The 22310-nt window shown below is 37.0% G+C and overlaps 1 protein-coding gene across 1 annotated transcript; it reads left to right on the plus strand.

The window, feature by feature from the left end:
- The first annotated feature begins 14277 nt into the window (after positions 1-14277).
- Positions 14278-20591, plus strand: LOC307157772 (uncharacterized protein). Its single transcript, XM_079869695.1, has 10 exons — positions 14278-14328; positions 15118-15258; positions 15348-15496; positions 15655-15791; positions 15900-15993; positions 16134-16233; positions 16438-16691; positions 16802-16988; positions 17606-17733; positions 17819-20591. Exons 3-10 carry the CDS (start codon positions 15380-15382, stop codon positions 18134-18136), a joined length of 1335 nt encoding a protein of 444 aa, XP_079725821.1. The 5' UTR covers positions 14278-14328; positions 15118-15258; positions 15348-15379; the 3' UTR covers positions 18137-20591.
- The last annotated feature ends 1719 nt before the right edge of the window (positions 20592-22310 follow it).

Consider the following 22310-nt stretch of genomic DNA (forward strand, 5'->3'; position numbering starts at 1 on the left):
AAATCTTGCACAATAGATATTTGTACTTGTAAGCTCAAATTTACACTCACAGCTCCGATGTGAAAACCTGTCAAATAAAAATCTGAAGTTGAATGTTGAGATTTGCATACGCAGACAATAGTCACAAACCTGTATTCTGAATTTTAAGCTGCAGACAAGTAGTTACAAATGTGTAAAATGTCATTCACAGAAATACAATGACATACACAAACTTCTAGTACATAGTTGCACTTATTTTTTCATTCACATTCGCAGTATAACCTCACTTAAGCCCAATTTATACTTCTGCGTTGAACCTACGCCGGAGCCTCTACGCTGTAGGCAACGCGTTGGTTTTCATTTATGCTTCGCTCCTAAGCAGACCACACACACATCACGTGTGTCACAAATCAAGACTAGTTGAACACATGCTTCAGACGCAGTCACGCAGAGGCATTCCCCAAGCTTGCAGGTAAGTTATGAAATTTGGTACACAGATAGAGGACAGTCTAAACATTAACCACAGCGATTTGAGTCTATAACTCGATCCCTCTAGCACCACCAACTGTCCAAATTTGCACTCACATTTATGCTAATAACTTTTGAACTGTAATAAAATTATTTTTTTCTCTGATTCCTTGGCTTCTGATTCGACTGAACCCTATGACACCATTATCATCTAGGAAATTTTTCCTCCATTTTAATTTTCCGAATAACCTACTTTTTCGAACTCCTCATAGACTGTTTCTCTGAATTTTATGGAAATCTAACCAGATCATCAAACCATGGCAACAAAAAGTTATGGAATTCGTGTTGATTCATAAAATGACTATGCCAAAATGACCGTGAGGCTATATCTTCGCAACGGTTTAGCGTGCTCTGACCAAACTTGGTTTGTGTTATGACACACATGGCCTGAGTGTACCTGCACATTTTCAGCACAATGCTACCTAGTGGTCAAGAGATATGAAAAAATTGCTGTTTTGCTTACAACTTCTGAACGGTTTAACCAAAAATCACAAAACTCCTGTTCTTTAGAATCTTTAGAGATCTCTTTAGAGTCGGTGCAGCATGCTGAATCAAATAATATCCAATTTTACCATATCGACCATTTTGGGTTTCTGCCATTTAGAATTTTGTTACAAAATGTTATATTCTACAAAAGCATCACCGCATCATTACGAAACTAGGTATGTGTCATCGGCACCATGCCCTGAAGGCACTCAAAAAGTTTAGAGACAAAAATATATAATGAAATTTTAAAAATGCTAATAGCTTTTGATTTTTTTTCCTAATGTAATGAAACTTGTTTTAATAGATTCCTTGGGTCATGCCGTAAACATAGATACCAATTTTGCCATAGTCAGCCGGACTTCCTGTCAGCCATTTTGATTCTCTTTAAAAAAATTTTTTTTAAATGTATGGATTTCGTGTCTATAGACACCTAACTGAATTAGAGACTGAATCTATGGAAAGATTTGACATATTGACCTCAAACTTTATGTGTGTCATTGCCACCTCACACTGACCACTCCACATCAATTTGGTAAAAGCAAAACCAATTGTTAAAAAAATAATGAACCAATTAATCATATTACTAGTGATTGTATTTATGATTTTTCAGCCATGTTGACTTAAATCCTCTTAAAATATATTTAATTATTCATTGTTGTAGGTCTAATGCTCCAGCCATGCTTAGCTTCTTATTTAGCCTTTGTTGTACTTGGCCCCTTAACTGCTGCTTGCAGCTATATTTTCTTTTGTGTCTTATATTGTATTTGTCCTATTGTTTTCATCTTTGTTCCTATTTTAAATAACAAATATCAAATAAAAAATAGATTAAATAAAATGACATTTAAAAGGTTAAATAAGATTTTGGTCATATCGCCCACCCCTACTTTGGCCTAAATGGTCTGTCATTCTTTTTTCTTTTATGACTTATTAAATCTTTCCCCGACAGCGTTTTTGAAAAAAGTTGCCAGCCAGTGCCAGCTCTTAAAAAAAAAAAAAAAAATCATTCTCACAAGTTTCAAGGTCTCTAGATTATTGTTGTATGAACATATGAACATGCAAAATATCAAAAGAAAGAACAGATCCAATGCTTTTAAACAAAAAAATATTGTTTTACTCTAGCTTCATGCATTCTTTTTTTTTATCAACACTTGAAGGTAAGTTTCATAAAAAAGCAACATTTTGAGCAAAAATCTACGAAAAAAAAACGCGCTTTCGTCAAAGACTACATTTGGATTGGATTCAGAACTATGATCAAAATCCTATAGCTATTCAGTAAGGCAGTTTTGAATTATATGCTGTTTAATGTTGATGGTCAAGTTATTTTGCATACGCATCTGCTTACATATGTTATTGCTTGTTTCTGCTGCTTCTTTACATGTCTTTTTGGTTTGGAAATTCTCTTTCAGAAGATGCATAATAGTCTGAAATTTCCGCCAATGGCGGGGAAGCAGTGTTTTATAAATGATGGAAAATTCCATTAATGATGGTTAAGTATTTTGGCCGTACTGCTCAGTAACTTGCAAAATAGTCTGCATTAAATAATTTGCCATATCACCCACCCCTAATGGTTGGTACTCTGAGATTCAATGTTTATAAATTATGTTTATGGTTATAAGTTGGTATGAAAGGCTATTCACAGCATTGTCAACATTGTGAACAATAGTCACATTTTGCTTCTTACCATTGAAGCAAAAAAATGGAAATAGTGTGTTACAATTCCGATCATTCCATGTGCTATACTGCATCAAACCACATGCTTCATATCCACCGTAGTTGTTTGGTTCTACAGTGTACCATTGCTGGAATGTAATTTTTTCATCCTGATAACACCACCGCCAGCTATCAATGTCATTGTACAGTCCAATCCAAGCCATTTTAGCCATATTATAAACTGTGTCTCGTAGATTTGCCAAGTCATCATCATTTTGAAAAGTGGCCAGGTCAATGTGGTTCTCTCTGCAATAAGCTTGTGCCTGGTAAAAAGTCTTCTGTTCCTGGATTAGAACATATTCACGTGAGATGCCCCCAGTAAATGACCAGAATCCTGTTGAGAAGAAAGTTTAAGTTAAAATATTGCTTATTACTTACAAAGCACATGTGAACACTAAATTTGCAGCATCCCACCAGGATTCTCTTCAAAAAGGTTTGTATTACGTACTAAAATAAAACCGAGCTGATGCAGTTGTTTTAACAAACAGGTGTAGTCCTTCTAAATCAAATAATTGAAAATCATCTATGTAAGTAATTGTGTAAAACTATTGTTTAAACTTTAAAATAATAGGTGTGCCTTCTGTATTGGAGGTGAAAGGAATCATCTAATTGAGGTGTTAAAAAATTATTTCTATGTAATCTTGTTTGTATTAGTTTCTTGAGTGTGAACGCTGTAAAATAATCATAAGAAAATGTTATTTATTAGCCTAGAAATCTGGATGCACCCTAGCGGCAGCAAAATTTATTTTGCAGGAAGGATAGTCTAGCAACTCTCCGTTGACTTTCGAGCTGGAAAAACCAAACTCTAGTTAGGCCAGTCACATCGTGTATAGAGTCGGTGGGCGGGCTTTACATAATGACGACAGAGCTGTGACGGTTCCGCGTGATTTCCCTGCTACTTGAAAACAAAGAAGAGCTGCTGCTGGCGAACAGCGGTCTTTCGAATCGGCTTTGTCCATGACTCTGGAGGACTTGGAGTTAAGCTTTTCTTTGAGAAAAGAACAAAGAACGGCACTTAAGTAATTCTTAAAACAGGAAGATGTGTTCGTAGTTTTGCCTGCCAGATACAGCAAAAGTTTAATCTATCAACTAGCTCCGCTGTTGGGAAAACGCTCTGGTTGGTTGTAGCGCTGTCCTATTGCATGCAGAGCAAATTTGAAAAACAGCCGTTTATCCCGCCCCTCGGATTGAGCCCTGACAATGGTGAGTTGCCAGACCTAACATCTTGATGTAGGTCTGGCTTGCCAGGCTAGTTATTTATAGAATTTTTTCAAAATTAACAACATTTAAATAATACATCATCAGTGCTTCTTCCAAAACTAGTTTTTGTCTTACCCTGATTCACTATGGTATGCCCAGGGGTGCCATAATGGGGGTGCAGAGTATGCCAGGCCCAGGACCTAGGGGGCCCCAAATCACGAGTTTGGATTATATTATTATTATTTTTTTAATTTTTTTTAATTACATACACGAACACGTTAACTAATAATATTGTAGTAAAATAAAATGAAAATCTGTGAATTAAAGAAAGTAAGAAGTGAACGTGAGCAAGCTCTCACAAAACAGTAAAGGACAGTTTTCAAGTCAGTGGCAGCACCAGCGTTGATGACCTCAAAGAGACAGGAAGACTACAGATTTGTGAGAGTAAGGCCTTAACATTTCACATTGATTGAGCCAATAGAAAAGGTATACCAACTGTCGGTGAGAGTGAAGCAGGAAAAGTCAAGTCACATTTATTTATATAGCGCTTTTTACAATACAGATTGTATCAAAGCAGCTTCACAGTGATAACATGAAAATAATACAACAATCCAATGGAAGGTTGACATGAAACACCCATTTTTTTAAAAAACGGCAAAAAGAATACAGGACAAAGCTCGTAATAAAACAAGAATCAACATTGGCTTAGCTTTTCATAGATGGAGAACTCAGGGGTTTGATTTTTTGTTAAAACAACGTGGATATGGCAATTTTATTACTCAACAGTAATATGTAACTTTCTAACAGCGTTCATTGTGTAGTGAACAGCATGTTCCAGTGCCCAGTTTTATGGAAGGGCAGGACAACTGACAGACACCTCAAGCACAGAAAGGAGTTCCATTAGTCCACAGGCAGTTTCTGTCCTGCACCCATCTTGAGCCTAATCCCTAAGGTTTACACCCGAACCAAAGGATCCATCCAAATCCATTCATAACCATGTTTGGAAACATTAAAACTGAAGGAAACTACTACACTAATTTCATACTTATTCAGAGTGTAATAATATTGTAGTAAAATAAAATGAAAATCTGTGAATTAAAGAAAGTAAGAAGTGAAAGTAAGCAAGCTCTCGTCATTTCAAAATACAGCGCATGACGTTAACAGCATAAAAAAAGAACACGATGGATGGAAAGAAGCACCTGTCAGGAGCACAAAAGTGAAAACGTAAAAAAAAGTATGAATGAAGATGAAAAGTTTCTCTTACGAATTGGGTCCTTACCAATATGAATATACAAAATATTGGAGATGATTGTAGTGACAAACAGGGAAAGATTGGAGATGCTTGACAGTTCAGTCTTTCCGTCATGTTTGGACTCTATTTCTTTAGAATATTGCTAACGGTATTCTGATGGTGGTTTAGAAAGTGAGAAATGCACTGGAAAATCTTTAAACACGCAAAGATTATAGATTATGCCACACTTTAGATTATGCAAATTAATTCCATAGGGGAAAGAAATGTAACTCATGGAACCATCAAAATCCTTCTTCAGGAACTTCACAAAATGCTTTCACTGCAAAGGCCATGCAAGTATACATTTAATGAGGTGCTCTGAAAATAATAAGATGATGGTTCATTTCATAGTTAGATGGATATTTTCCATAGTTCCATTTCCTGCTTCTGGTTTCATACTATCACGTACCATTTTTGTGTGTATGTGTGTTTAGATTAGTTATGTTTGTAATTTTATTAATAAAACTTGTGCACAATACATATTTGGTTCTGATTCTCTGCTTGCAACAAATTTTATTTTACGATTTAGATTTTGACTACAGGCTCTTACTAGTACAATACAGTAAGACAGACATTTCCCTTCCCCGGAAATGAAAATTTCTTAGAATTAATAAACAATTAACACTGAGTGTTCATGGGACGAACAGGTTGATTGATTGATTGATTGATTGATTGATTGATTGATTGATTGATTGATTGATTATTGATTGTAATATTAATTTTACTACATTAAATTAATTCTGTTAACAGATCCAAATATTCATAATTAATTATTACAAGTTATGATTGATTATTAATATTTATTTTGAGGTAATTTGCTACAGAAGGGTGGGCCACACTAACTGCGTTTCCATTACCCTTCAAATTGCGCAAATTGAAATTGCGAATTGAAAATACGCCCAATGAAAACACGTCAATTTAACAAAATCTCCCATATGTTGCAAAAAAGGTTTTACACTTGCATGAGGTGGTTTTTCAGACAAAGTTGTTTTTCAGGCGAAAAAGGAATATTCTGCAATGGCAATTTTTGCGTATTTACAGGTCACCCGACGTACGTAAAAGTCGATCATTCAGAGCAAAGAGGACACGGACAACGCGCCGACAGACAGGACAAAGCAGGTTACTTTTGATATGAAAAAGTCTCAACTTTCAAATTTGGTAATTTTTTAAAGAAATTTAAACAATAAATACCGTTTTGTGTCTCCTTAATGTGTCGTGACAGATCGCTGTAGAGCCTCAATTAAAGCTGCTCGTCTCTTGCTTCTAGTTAATTTATAGCATCAAATAAACATGAATGAACATCAGAAGTAATGTTGTTTCAACTGTGGAAAGACGTCAGTACACACCGTTTTTCAAGTTCAAATCCATCAACGTTAATCTACTAATTCTCCTGACTGCTTTGTTGGACAAAAATGGCGGATTCGGCGGATTATGATTGGTCAGATCTCCTGTCAATCAAACTCCCTGCGAAGGGTGAATTGGCTCTATTATTTAGAAGGTAGGACTTATTCCAACTTATTGCCTTTGCAATTTCTACCATTCATAAGAAATATGAGTGAACAATCTTTATCTAAAATAAATCATGGCCATCTGTTTGACAAGCCATAAAGGGGATATAATTTAAGGCTTAGAATCTTACTTTTACAGTGAATATAAGGAATATGACCAATTCTTAACAACAGCTTTTAAATTTGCTAACATATTAGGAATGCTCTATTTTCATGGCATTAAAAAATAACTTTACTTGAAAATGTGATTTATAAAAGCATCATACTCAACAGATAGTTTTGTGTTATTTATATATTTGGGAAGATCTTAACTAACAGAATAGAACAAGCATTTTTGTTTGAATAAGAGACCAAACTACACTGAATTTTTTAAATTTTATTTTTACATAGGCAAATGAAAACCGTATACACTTAAACCATGGTTACTAAAATTTGAGCGTACGAAATTTCTTATGATGTCACTCTCTGAAGGGGCTTTTTTATAAACATGAATTCAAAATATAACAAATGGTAATACACTCAAAATGTAGAAAATCTACAATCTACTCGACTTTACTGCAAGCCAAGAGGTCATGCCATGACGTATCGATCTTTTACTGGTCACACGTCACGTGATGCGAATTTGCAGTTCTAATGCAAAACATTTCACATGAGCTTGCGTGCGTTTGAATGGAAGTCCATAGAAAGAAAAGTGCAGTTTGACTGCCCATTACAAATGCCAGTTGACCGGTAGATTTAAAAACAAAACGTTCATTCATGAAAACGTACATCTAAATTACCTTTGTGCTGTGGAAATACAACCCTTAAGACAGAACACAACGAGTGGCCCAGGTCAATATAATTATAAGTTTAAGTACAGCTTAGGCATGAAATCATTACGAAATCACTGGGAAAAGACGGATGAATTCGCCAGTTTGCGAATCGAGGAAGAGAGTATAGAGCTGGATTTTTGTTCGTGGTGACGAGAACGTGCTGCGGCCACTTGACTGGATGGAAACGCTGGGTTCGGGGGAGGAGGCGAGACAGCTGGGGTGTGCGCTGCGACAACTAGACGAGGGCAGGAGGAGCCGGTTTTTATGGCGGTGCCTGGACGAATTTGCAGGACGACGCTGAGGACGATGGCTCAATTTCCCTTGTTTATATGCGGAAGGGGAATCGAACCGAGGATCCTGGTGTTGGCTTGGCAAAGGAAGAGTATTCTGCGGAACACTCTTCGTTTGAGGTAAAGTGCTGCTGGAGCTCATCATCGGGTTGGTTGGGACATGGTTTAAAGGGCAGGGTGGGGTCATCTGCCGGAAGAATTTGTCAATCGGATGACGTGGTGTCTGCTGCTTATATAGTACACTCTTAATGATGATTTACAGGACTTAATGTTTAGGCCTCTCCCAAACCTAACTCCATTTAATGGAAACGGCGTCATTTCACAATAGTTTTTTATCGACATACAGAATATGTCACAAAAGTTGAACGCAAATCTGTAATGGAAACACGCCTTCTGTCTGTGCCTCCTCTGATGCTAGAAGCCAATCACAGCACTAGAATATACAGTAGAAGCATCAAATTGCAATATCCTCCTCATAGGAAAGGGATAAATGTAATTCCTTGTTCTCAGTCTCCGGTAGGAGACATTAACAGATACACCGTTCTGAGACTCCCACCTGCAAAGGTGACACAATAGTAGATACAACTTTCAAAGTTTCTGGCCTGTGAAGGAAAAGACATCACCAGATTCCATGTGTAGCAGTAGGCGTTCACTCCGCCTATTACTGCTCGGCTAGATGGTGATTTAGCTCTAGTTACGAGGGCTATAAATGTGTTGGGTGTGTGTTATATGGGAGGGGCATTATTCATGACATCATGTCATTGTTGTCTTTCCGGCGCGGTGTGCAAGAGCTGGAGAGTGGACTGAGGAATTAATCAGCACACCCTCGACAGCATTCGTTGTTGTGAGAACTTCTTCTGGTGAAGCGGATGAGGTTCGTGGTGGTTAATAACTTTCTGTTTCAGGTGTGTTTGCTGTGTTCTTTTCTATAGGAGACTCCCTACTCTCCTCTGCCCCTCGAGGTGAGTGATTTTGACTGCCGAACCCAATTTCTGTAGGAAGGAAGTGTCCAATTTTGATTATCCCTCTTATTGTTGATGGTTGTTTTTTTTTTTTGTGATTGTTTGAATAATTTTAATGAATAAAATTTATTTTACTATTTGTATACTCCACCTATGTCTCATGCCTGACTCCAACCGATACGAGCCTGCGAGTCTTGTGTGCTTCTAGTTTGATTGGGGCGATTCCCTGCTATTAAGCCCCCGGTGTGGCATAGTCGGTTTGTCAAAGTCTGGTGTTTTAGCACTACATTTATTTATTTAATTCATTTTTTGTTTATTTATTTTTCCCTGTCATCTCCTGAACGCCACACATGCTCTGAGTCTACAGCTTGTGAGGCAGCAACAGATGCGACCATGCATGAAAAGTTTCCTAATGTTTTCTAATGTTGTTTTGGATTCTCCTACAACAGGTTTACATGCATCAAAGGTCAAAAAACTGTTTAATTTTCTCATAATATACATTTGCACATCACCACATTTTCAATGATTCTTAAACGACTTGTCTAATGAATCAATCTCTCTAAATCCCTCCTTTCCGCATGCTACTCTGCTCTGATTGGCCAGGCAGCTCAGTCTGTTGTGATTGGCCTACCACGTACAGCGCGTGTCGAAAACAAAAACGCCCATTGCCATAACAACGTCAGCTCTGCTTGTCCCGAGGCTTCCTACACCGTAAACTAAACACAGTAACGAACAATGACGTCGATTTTACCATGTCAATCCGAGCGCAAGTCCGATGATGAAACATTGGAAGAAATAGTTATTCAACCTGAACCTCCATCGCAAGGACAACTCTAGCAGGATGTTTCTCAGTGATACACTACTCAGTTTGAGGTACATTATGGGATGTTGCAACTGTAATTCCACACCATCAGCATTAACAAGTGCATGTCCATCAACAAACCGATTATTTTACTTATACTTATTTATTCACAGAGTATTTTTCTAATGTATTGCGGTGAACATGTGGAAACTGTATTAATTACAGTGCATACATTAGCTGAGCTCTAGCGTGAATGACTGATGTAACAGAAACGTTGGTAAAACTAATCTTTCTCCATGTTTAATCTTTTCTCAAAGTAGTAAGAACGACAGACGATCTGCATTAATAGACAGAGTTTTAGGTAACACTTATTACTAATCAGATTGACTTTATTTCTGTCAGACGTCTACAAAAGTTTTTATTGAGAATTAACAGAGGTTTAATTCTAATGTTTTACATTTGAAGTCACCATAACAGTGATTAGTGTTTCCATTAGTTGGGCTCTTAACTCTTATTATATATTTTGTACTTTTTTGGCTACCGTGACAGTGCGTTTGTCAAACACATCAGCAGCAGCAAAGAAAGCTAAACTGAAATGAGATCAGGTGATGATGGTTACCTGTTGATGGCTTTATAATCGTCACAAAGTAGCCTGCTTTACTGCTAAACTGAGATAAAACTCACCCTGTAACAAAGCAATAAAACGCACCCTGGACAAAAGATCGCAAAGAAAGAGCATAGGACATTGTCTTGTCCAAACTTATCTCCTTTTTTATATATGTATCCCCCGTCTCCATCCTCAAGTCACTAAAAGTTCACTGAGATTGTCTATATATCACATATGAGGTATCTTGTGAATCTACTGTTTTTCCTTTTCATGTTTGGTATCATTTTAAATGTCTGTGCGATTGGTAAAATTGTCTTAATTTCATTGCAGTCATTGGTATATTGAGAAAGATTGAGAACTTAGGAGACCTGCTCTCCTCTCTGGGTGATGTCTCTTCCAGATATCTCCCCTATCCCCCGAAACCAGGTGCTACCCCCTGGGGTACATGAATTGACCCAAAACAACTCTAAAAAATATTGGTATAACCCTTTTGTTCTGGTCTGGGTATTTAAGGCTAGGTGACAGAGCAGTCTTTGGGAAACTATAACCAGGGAAAACCCTCATGCATTGCTGTGTCAGTGTTTTCTCAGGTCTTACACTTGGAACACACTTACACACAACTGCATGCCTCTGTCAGGAATGCATTGCTTTCTTTGAGTAATTGATGTCATGTATTTATTCTTTCAGAATTGGCTTTTAATCACTTGTGTAATTGGCATGATACATTTTACCTGACAAATAAATGTTACATTTTTATCAGAAGGCAGATGGCTGCTTTGCTGTGACTTCCTGTTCGAATGCGCATGCGTCGCGTCTGAACGCGTTGTTGTCTTTGGAGCTCCATCGATTGATTTATAATTCTTGATTTCTCTTTAAACTCACTTACAACGAACATTTTCTACTTTTCCTCACCTCATAGTTACAACGCGGACTGTTGAGCAGACGCGTCTCAAGCCTAGTGATCCAACGCTGGATACTCTTATAGGTTACGTCCGTGGATCACGGCTGAACGCGTCTTCTCCGCATTCATTTACAAACAAACATCTTTTTTTCGCCTATCGTGCGTCTACTCTACACCCGTACCACTAAAAAGACGGATTATTTCCAAGACTTAAGCCATAAATTAGTATTAATATTGATAGCATCACTGGTAGCGTCGTTGCTAACTTAACGTACTGTCCATCTGTTAAAATGGCAAATATATCAGATGTAAGTAGCCTACCTTTTGGTGCAGGTGAGGATACATTTGAGCTGCACGCTGTGCAGTCTGAGCTGGAAGCTGTTGAGAAACAGATCCACGACCTTTTAGTGAGACAAGCCGAGCTGATAGACCGGCTTTTGGCTCTTGAAACATCACGCGCCGATGCACACAAATCAGAGATTAACGTTACTAACCCGCTGACTCCGACCTCGTCTACTCCGTGCGTTTCTCAACATCGGTCCCGAGCGTCGAGGTCGAGGTCGCGATCAGCCATGGTCTCGTTCACTCCGGCTCCAACATGCCACCACGAAGCCTGGATAGTTCCGCAGCGGAAGACGCGAGTCAGGTCTAGACCAAGAAAACTCTCTCCGACCCTCCCGGTTTTCGAGATATCCACACAAAACCGCTTCTCCCCTCTTCGCGAAACAGAACGCGATGCTGTGATCATCGGCGATTCCATCGTTCGACACGTACACGCTACGTTAAATAAAAGTAAGGTGCATAGTCACTGCTTTCCTGGTGCTCGTGTCTCTGAAATCGCCGCTCGCGTTCCCGAGATTCTGAACGAGCGCGTCGGGAACTGTTGTCCTGCACGCGGGAGTGAACGACATCAGGCTGCGCCAGACGGAAGTTCTGAAAAAAAACTTCAGGAATCTGATCGATACGGTACGCAGCACATCGCCTGATATAACGATCATTGTGTCAGGACCGCTTCCCACGTACCGACTAGGTCATGAAAAGTTTAGTAGATTATTCGCGCTAAATGAATGGTTAATGTCAGGGTGCACTGAGCAGAAACTGCTCTTTGTAAATAATTGGAATCTGTTTTGGGAGCGTCCTAGGCTTTACCGTGCTGATGGCTTACACCCAAGCAGATTCGGATCGGATCTTCTGTCAGATAACATCTCCAAAACGTTAAATACCTTTTGACTAGTAACCAAAAGTCCAAATCATAGTCTCTGCTGCACCAATTTAACTGATATAAATAGTGTTGAACATTGCATAAAATCTGTGTCTATTCCTCGTTTAGTGAGATCAAATAATAAATCTACTGCAGGATCTAGAAAAAATCTAATTGTTATTAAAACAGAAAATGTTGCTATTAGTAATCAAAAACAATTTCTAAAGCTAGGTCTTCTAAACATTAGATCACTCACACCTAAGGCAGTTATTGTAAATGAAATAGTCACAGATAATAGCTTCGATGTACTTTGCCTTACTGAAACCTGGCTTAAACCAAATGATTATTTCGGTCTAAATGAATCTACTCCATCAGGATACTCCTATAAGCACGAACCCCGTCTGATTGGTCGTGGCGGCGGTGTTGCAACAATCTATAGAGATATTCTCAATGTTACTCAGAAAACGGGCTATAAGTTTATTTTGTTTGAAGTACTTGTACTAAATGTTACGCTCTTAGATGTTAGAAAAACATCCCTATTATCTCTAGCCTTGGCTACCGTATATAGACCGCCTGGGCCTTACGCTGATTTCCTAAAAGAGTTTGCAGATTTTCTCTCAGACCTATTAGTTAATTTCGATAAAGCATTAATTGTTGGAGACTTTAATATCCACGTAGATAATTCAAATGATGCGCTAGGGGCTGCGTTTACAGATTTATTAAATTCCTTTGGGATTAAGCAAAACGTTACCGGACCAACTCATCGTTTTAATCATACACTCGATTTAATTATATCACATGGAACCGATCCAACCGATATAGATATCATTCCACAAAGTGAAGATGTCACTGACCATTACATGGTAACTTGCATATTACGTACCCCTGTAATATATCATGCTGCGCCGCGTTATCGATTAGGCAGAACAATCCTTCCATCCACCATAGATCATTTTTCAAATACAGTAGCTTATCTGATTTGTCTCAGCTGCTCAGTGAACCCAAACAAACAGATGAACTTGAGGAATTAACTAGCACTATGAGCACCATTCTCTCTGGTACATTGGATATTGTTGCACCCATTAGACTAAAAAAGGTCAGAGAGAAAAGTAAAGCACCATGGTACAACAATACTACGCATGTTCTAAAGAGAGAAACCCGTAATTTAGAGCGTAAATGGAAAAAAACTAACTTAGAGGTCTTTAGAATCGCATGGAAAGACAGTATGTCACGTTATAAAAAGGCCCTAAAAGAGGCCACACAGTAAAACTAACAGTGTTAAACAAGCAGTGTTACTCTACATTTACTCTTAAGGAGTTAATTTAACAACAACTAGTGAAAGATACCCCCTAGTGTTGGTGAAAATGATCAGAGTTAAATTATGTCTCGGTAACTTTACACCGTGAAGCTCCGCCCCTCAACCTAACCAGATCTGACTTGAATTTCCTCGTGGTTGTCGCCATTTTCTTCTACATCGCACCAAATGGTAAGCTCTTTTAAGTAACACTTTAAAACATAATTTTAACATTTTATGTGAATACATGTGTTAATATTACTGTATATGTTGTAGTTTGATGAACTTTGTGTAATTTGATAGGTTCAAACTCCGAATGGAACAGCTTCGCGGTGAGTTCATGTGGTGGAGAAATATTTTTTTCGTCACAATGTGGTAATTTAATCTAGAATGATGTCAAAAATCTTATTTAATTTGTATTTCTGTTGGTTGAAGTTGGTATTGTTATATCCAGATAATTTGTATATTGTTATTTTTGAACGTTTGCATTAGCCGTCCGATTTTATGGGTCGGTCAAAATGGCAATGTTCAAATTCAAAGACCTAACGTTAGGCTAACGTTAACGTTAGTTAAAAATACTGTATGTAACAGAATTTTGTTACTTATTTAACGTTATTTGTTATAAATAGCAGCCCTTTTCCACTGTCATCTGTGTAAAACTGTCTCCTACAGAGCATGCTGGTTAAGGTGAAACTTGGGGATGGTCAAAAATTTGTTAAAATAACCGAACTGAGCCTGAAGGAATTTTTGTCTGCTGGTAAGAAAAATATATTCTTTTACTGCGATGAATCGTTTAATTATCGCGTTCTCGATTTAAATGTGTTCTGCTTTTCAGTCGTTTCAAACACGCATCCTTCGAATCCTTGTTTCTGTGTTGCAAATATTAAAATGAATAACTGAAGTACTGGGATAAACGTTTAATATCTGGATATAAGCACTGATGTCCATGGTAGAGATTAAAAATCGAGCAAATCACCTTTTTTACACTTCAAATTAAGATTGTAGCTACCAATTACATCGTTACGCCTCAAGATGGCGCCAAGAGACTGTAAAAAATGTATTTGTCCTTGAATCATTCATTCAAGATTAGTTCAAAAGGCTGATTCATTCGGCAAAGAAACATTTAATTTAATAATTCATTCAAGTTAAAAAAATATTTGGACTGCAGAAATTAACATTTTGTGTTAATTTAGTAAATTACATGTTATTTTGTTGTCTATTCAAAATCATGGGTGAACCATGATCTCAGTTTGAAACAAAAAAAAATCATTATTCTCCATTAATTTTAGTATTTTAATGAATTTGTAAAAAAAAAAAATAATAATTATATATATATATATATATATATATATATATATATATATATATATATATATATATATATATATATATATAATATGTGTGTGTTTGGTATTTGGTCATTTTATTTTAGAATATATACTGTCACATGTTATATTTGCTCTGATGTTAAGAGTTACCAGCAAGTAATTGATCAACCTTGTAATGTATACCCTTTCTCATTAATTTGCATACATTTTTTTTCCAGCTTTTTTAAAGTTCGGTGTCCCAACTGTACCCGAGAATGTGAAGGTCATTGATGAATCGGGGACTGAGGTGGATGATGATGTTTTTGAGGATGTTGTTAAGGATCCCTCAGTTGGTGTTCTCACCATAAAACATGGTGCAGGTTCATGTTTATTTTATTACTTTCTAGAACATTTCTCAATGCTTATTTATTAGTATCATGAAGACTTTGACCACCCTATATGCAACTAGACTTGGAATCTGCCTCTCCACAAGCCTCTTCTATGCAGTTGAATCTGTCCCTGTGTTCATCAATTGACTCCACTGACTCACAGGATACAGTAATTATTGAAGAAAGCTCTTCAAGTAAAAGAATGAGACTAGATGATGAAGCTAAAAAGGTGAGCATCAAAGTTGTTATTTATAAATGTTGGGGGGAAAAGTTAAAATTCATCAATCTGAAATAGCCTATTTTTTTTTTTAATTACACATCTTGTTTGAGGTAATGTTTTGTACTTTAACATGCCAAACTTATGCTTTTTTATTTATTATTATTAAGTTGGTGGAATCCGTTCTTGTCCATAAACCTGGTGGGGAGCATATAATAAATGAGTACAACCGATTTAAGACTTTGGGAGATGAAACAAGGAGGAAAATGGTGAACATCCTGGCAGCTGACATGACAGAAAAGAATGGGTAATCTGCATATCTTTAACTGGTGTATATGATCTCTCACTGTAGTTCTATCATTTCTTGTTTTTTGAACCTGTGCTAAAGATAGGTGATTTTTTTTTTATTATACAGTACATCACCACCAAGGCAGGTTAAAGAAAAATACGCCAGAGGAATTGTGTCCTTGTTCCCTTACCTCAGTGACCCCATGTCCAAAAATGGATACGTAAGTATCACACCTTTTTAAAATTTTAATTCTGTGTTGACATGTCTTAAATGCTGATGATCACACACCATACAGGTGGTGTATTTTGCTCTTGAATTAAGACTTTTTTTTTTTTGTCTATGTATTTTTGTCTATCTAAGGAGCATTACTATGATGGTGAGAGTGGCACTGGGTACTTGGCATGGAGAATCAAAACTATACAGAGAGGCCTGGCTAAAGAACGAAAAGCATCATTTGAAGGTACAGAATGAAATTCAGAAATTACCTTTATTGCTTTTTTTCATAGCTCATTGTGCCATCTATCATGGTTTTGCAGTTTTGTTGCTACTGAGTTGCCTTAACTGTGACATTTCAATTTGTACAATTTTTTTTTTGTATATAGTATGAACTGTATATAGTATTCTTTATGCAGTGTTGAAGCTTTTAAAATGCTTTATTCATCAGGACAAGGATTGTCTGCTGAGGTGATGTCTGGTGGACCAACTGTAAGACGGGAGTCAGAGTTTACTCCGGAGACTGTCTTGAGTGAGGATGAATGCAAGGAAGCTATTGCATTCATGAACCATTCTGCTGATGAGGACGCAGTCAAGAAGAAGATGAAACTGACATTTGACTATCGCCGCAACATGGTTCTTGACCCTATGCAGTCAAGCGATATATTGACAGTCTTTCCACGTTTCAAAGATGTTAAAGGTTTGGTAAGTAAAGTCTTTATAATCAAATATTTAAGGATTTTTAAAAATGCATTGCTGTTGTCTAAAAATAAGTTTCTTCAGGGTTTATATCTAATAATGATTCCCTTTCTTAGATTGAGCAAGACTTTGTTCTGATGTTTGGAGAAGGAGTGTCAGGCAAGCTACTGGAGAAGTGGACGACTGCGTTCAAGAAAAAAGTGATTCAGCAGTGCAAAAAGCTTCCAACCACCAGTGATGTTGGAGAACTCCTGCTAGCAGCTGAATGTCCTTCTGATGACTCCGAAGAGGGTGTTAATTTTGGTAAGACATTTAAAATTAATTTAGTAATATTCGTTTAACACAGTGCCTCGCCCAAAAAAAAAAGTCACTGTTTGGATTTAAATAGGCAAATGCTTAAAAAGTATATGATTTGATCATCATTTGTTTGGGAACAGTTCTTTTAATCCTAATTGATGGGGTGTGAAGCTTTTCTGAGAGTTGCAGACATTTATGGTCAAGATCTTGTATTGACAATGCAAGAGTTAAACACTCTGTAAAGTCTCCTTTATGGGATGTGCTGGAGGAGACTTTACAGAGTGTTTAACTCTTGCATTGTCAATACAAGATCTTGACCATAAATGTCTGCACCTCTCAGAAAAGCTTCACACTCCATCAATTAGGATTAAAAGAACTGTTCCCAAACATATAACATGATAGAAACATAATAATCACTGCAATGATGATCCAATCATAAACTCTTTAAGCATTTGCCTATTTAAATCCAAACAGCGACTTTTTTTTTTTTGGCCATGCAGTGTATTTTGAGGAACATAAGGGTGATGTATTTAGTCCCTATAAATGTTTTTAATATTTATTCTTTAGTATCAGTTTTCATTATTGATGAAGTTTTGCTAACATAATTAATATTGTCTAAACAGTTTGGGACACTGACCTCTCTTCTATACTACTGCTGTTGCATCTGATCCCACCTTCTGCCCAAGGCCGGAAGAGACCAGGAAAGGTGTCTGCTTCTCAAGCAGAGAAACATCTTGTTGTCTTCAAGAAGGTTCGTTTTTTTTAAGTTTTTTTTTTAATAGTTTTATTTAACATAGAAGAGTGATGGTTCTCTTCAATTTGCTTGGTGTTCTCAGAGTGGAACAAACATTGAGGAGCATCTTCGAAACATCACTGCTAGTGCTCAGCCCTATCTTCTGGCTGTGGGACCTCAGAAGAAATCAGTTCACCAGTACTTCATCATTCTCGATCAGCATGCCATTCCATGCAAGTCAACCTCTTCTCTTGGTGCCTTTGACGAACTGTTTAAGGCACACTTTGTTTTTGGTACCTCTTACAACACTATGCTACACAACATGTACACTTTCATTCAGACCACTGTGTACAACATAGATGTTGGCAAAGTGAAAGAGAGTCCTCGTGTTGCTGAGGTCAGAGCAAGGCTGCTTAGTTAGGTCCCTTAAGTTTTTCTGCCCCCATGAAGTGTTTTGTTTGTCAAGCTGATTTAAGTGGTTCTAAAATGCTTCTTAGGCACTTCAGATTAGTTCATGGTTTTGTTCCTGGAAAGAATCTTCGCCTTAAATGCATAGAAGCAGGTTGTGGTTCTGTGTTTGGTACGTTTTCAGGTTTTAGGAAACATCTGCACTCAAAACATGCTGAGCAAATTGACAGTGAGCAGAATTTTGACACCACTGATAGCCATGAGACTGCCCAGGCAGATGGACAAAGTAGTGCTGAAATATTTGATCAGATTGACAGTGCCGGAGAGGTGGCCACAACATCTGAATTGTTAACGTCAAATAAGAGCACTTTCAATATGTGTGCGTCTGCTATTGCACAACTAAAAGTTGCTGGATTAAGTCAATCTGCTATAAATGGTTTTGTTTCATCTATGGAGGAAATGGTTTCTGAGATTCATAGTCAGGCCCAGGATGCAGCTTTGCTCTGTCTGCCTTCACAGGACACTGCTACTAAAAGAAAAATAGAAAATTCATTTCAAAACTTAGAAAATCCATTTACTTTGTTAAATTCTGAAGCCAAACGAAAGAGACTCTTTATGGAAAAATGGGGAATTATTGAACCAAGCGAAATTGTGCTTGGCACAAGATTTGACAGCAGGAGAAATAAAACCACAGGAACATTTGATCAAGTTGTTGTAACTGATAAATTTGCTTATATTCCCATTTTTGAAACACTAAAGGCAATTTTACAAAATCCACAACTTGCTGATTTGTTTAAACCCAGGCATGTTCCAAAGGAAGGCATTTATGTTGACTTAAGTGATGCAGCATATTTTAAAAGTAATCCTTTATTTTATACAGAAAAAGATGCCTTACAAATTCAGCTATTTTATGACGATTTTGAGACCGCTAATCCGTTGGGATCTAAAAGGGGCATACACAAATTGGGTGCCATCTATTTTACATTAAGAAATTTCCCCCCAGTTTTTAACTCCTCATTGGTGAATATTCATTTATGTGCCCTCTTTCATGCACAGGATATTAGGCGCTATGGTTTTAATTCTATACTTGAGCCTCTAGTTAACGATTTGAAAGTACTTGAGATTGAGGGGGTTAAGAATCCAGTGACTGGAAGTTGTATTAGGGGTACTGTTGTTCAAGTCACTGGAGATAATCTGGGCTTGCACAGCTTGTTTGGGTTTCTTGAGTCATTCGGGGCTCGATATTGCTGTCGTTTTTGTCTTCTCGAGAAAGATCGCTTTCAGTCTGTGTTCTGTGAAGATAATCCTGAGGTTGTACTACGAACATCTGAGATGCATGCTCTGCACTGTGAAACTTTACAAACTAATTCTACACTACCTCATGTTTATGGTGTCAAACGGACATGTTTGTTAAATTCACTCAAGTATTTCAACACAGCCAACAATTTCGCTGTAGATATAATGCACGACATTCTAGAAGGAGTTGCTCAGTTAGAGGTAAAACTTGTTCTGCAGTACATTCAGTGTAATTTTCTGAGCGCTGATGAAATTGCTGGTAGAATACATGCTTTTGACTATGGTTACAATCAGCAGAGGAACCGTCCTCCAGTGGTCAAATTGTTCGATGGAAGCAATGATTTGGGTTTAAATGCAATCCAATCTTGGTGCTTGTTGCGCAATATGCCCCTATTATTTGGTGATTTAGTCCAAAGAGATGATAAACATTGGCATCTTTTGCTTTTACTTTTGCAGATTGTCAACATTGTATTTTCACCAGTCCTAACAGAAGGCATGACCATTTATCTTAAATTTTTAATAATTGAACATCACCAGCTATTCAAAAAATTATTTCCCGAAAGAAATCTTCTGCCAAAGCATCATATAATGATACATTACCCACAGTGTATAAGAAAAATTGGACCAATTCTTCACACGTGGTGTATGCGTTATGAAGCTAAACACAAATTTTTTAAAACGCAATTAAAAAGTTTCAAAAACATCACCAAAACATTAGCCAGAAAGCACCAATTTTGTATTGCAACGTACTGGGAGTCTTTTAGCCAGTACAGATTGTCTTTTGGCCCAGGAAAGATGGTAGAACTCTGTGAACTTAAATGTGGCCAAGAGATTGCTTCCAAACTAGGAGTGGTAATGTCAGAAGTTGTCTATTCTGTAAAGTGGATCAAACACCATGGCACAGAGTATCGTCCTGACTTTATTATCTGTACAGAAGTAGCATGTGAGATGCCAGTGTTTTGTAAGATCAAGATTATTGCTGTAAAAGACGAAAATGTGCTGTTGTGTGGAACACTGATGGAAACTATATGTTTTGATGACCATTACCATGCATTTACAGTCAGACTGCATCCAGACAGAGTTTTTAAGGTAGTGAATGTTAATGAGCTGTGTTCTTTCAAACCATTTGATCTTCAGATGAAATATGGTACAACAGATTCTGCACTGCATGTAGTGCCGTATTGCCATTTAATGCAGATGTGATGTGTTTTTGTTGTATGTGCATGTGTCCTGAGCCAGAATGTTGTTTTAATAAATGTTTTAAATTTGACATTGTTGAAGTTGTTTTCTTTGTTTTGAAAACTTGTTTTAAGAGTTAATTTGACATTGTAGAGGAGTAATTTTTACTATACTTGCACACAAAGAGAAATACTGACACTTATTAACCGGTTGCACCACAAATGGGTTTTACTCTTGAGTGAGAATTTTTCACTATAAAAAAATTAAATAAACTCTACATTAGTGAAATATTAACACCAATAAGAGTTAATTTCCCCCTAGTGTTAAACTGTGGTAACACCAAACAGAGTTAATTTCCCCCCAGTGTTAAACTGTGGTAACACCAAACAGAGTTAATTTCCCCCAGTGTTAAACTGTGGTAACACTATTCGGTGTAGAGCAGTGTTGAATTTTTACTCAAAATAGAGTTAATTTTACTCTGAAAATTGAACACTATGACTAGAGTCAATTTATCACCAATTCTGAGTGGGACCAAATACACTCGGACCAAGTGTTAAATTTAACTCTTATAGAGTTAATTTAACACTGCAAAATTTACTGTGCAGGGTTGAGCATCTCCGCAATCTAATAGAAAACAACCATAACAATCCTAGGTTCTTATTTAACACCGTGGCTAGACTAACAAATAAACAGATGTCTCCTGAACAAAATATTCTGTTACAGTTTAGTAGTAATGATTTCATGAAGTTCTTCACTGAGAAAATAGAAAACATCAGAACCACAATTGTAAACGTTCAATCCTCAATCGCGCCTTATAATTCGGCCTCAATTATCACCCCGCAAGAACAATTACAGTGCTTTACAACTATAGAACAAAAAGAGTTAAATAAACTTATCATTTCATCTAAAACAACAACATGTTTATTAGATCCTATACCAACTAAACTATTGAAAGAAGTGTTACCTGTAGTGGAAGAGCCTCTCCTCAATATTATTAACTCATCTTTATCATTAGGTTATGTTCCAAGAACATTTAAACTGGCAGTTATAAAACCTCTCATTAAGAAACCACAATTAGATCCACATAATCTAGCAAATTATAGACCCATTTCAAATCTACCTTTTATGTCTAAAATACTAGAAAAAGTTGTGTCCTCTCAACTGGGCTCTTTCTTGCAAGAAAATGACATCTATGAAAAGTTTCAGTCTGGGTTCAGGCCGCATCATAGCACTGAAACTGCGCTCGTTAAAATCACAAATGATTTACTTTTAGCTTCTGACCAAGGCTGTATCTCAATACTAGTTTTACTTGATCTTAGTGCTGCGTTCGATACTATAGATCATACAATACTCTTAGATCGACTACAAAATTATACTGGTGTTCAAGGACAAGCATTAAGCTGGTTTAGATCGTATTTATCTGACCGCTACCATTTTGTTTATTTAAATGGAGAAAAATCGATCATAACTCCAGTAAACTATGGAGTGCCGCAGGGATCTGTCTTAGGCCCTCTATTATTCTCAATATATATGCTGCCACTTGGAAATATTATAAGGAAACATGGAATTAGTTTCCATTGTTATGCTGATGACACTCAAATATATATTTCATCACGGCCGGATGAAAACGCTAAATTATCCAAATTGACAGAGTGTGTTAAAGATATAAAAGATTGGATGACGCGCAATTTCCTTTTATTGAATCCAGACAA

This window comes from Squalius cephalus, assembly GCF_949319135.1.
Source record: "Squalius cephalus genome assembly, chromosome: 4".
Lineage (NCBI taxonomy): Eukaryota > Metazoa > Chordata > Actinopteri > Cypriniformes > Leuciscidae > Squalius > Squalius cephalus.

Bases quoted from the DNA above. Each gene is read 5' to 3' on its own strand.
- LOC307157772 (XM_079869695.1), top strand. From the start codon at position 15,380: ATGCAGTTGAATCTGTCCCTGTGTTCATCAATTGACTCCACTGACTCA. The intron at 16,234-16,437 runs GTACAGAATGAA...TTTATTCATCAG, and splicing joins ACGAAAAGCATCATTTGAAG to GACAAGGATTGTCTGCTGAG. The intron at 17,734-17,818 runs GTTCGTTTTTTT...TGGTGTTCTCAG, and splicing joins ATCTTGTTGTCTTCAAGAAG to AGTGGAACAAACATTGAGGA.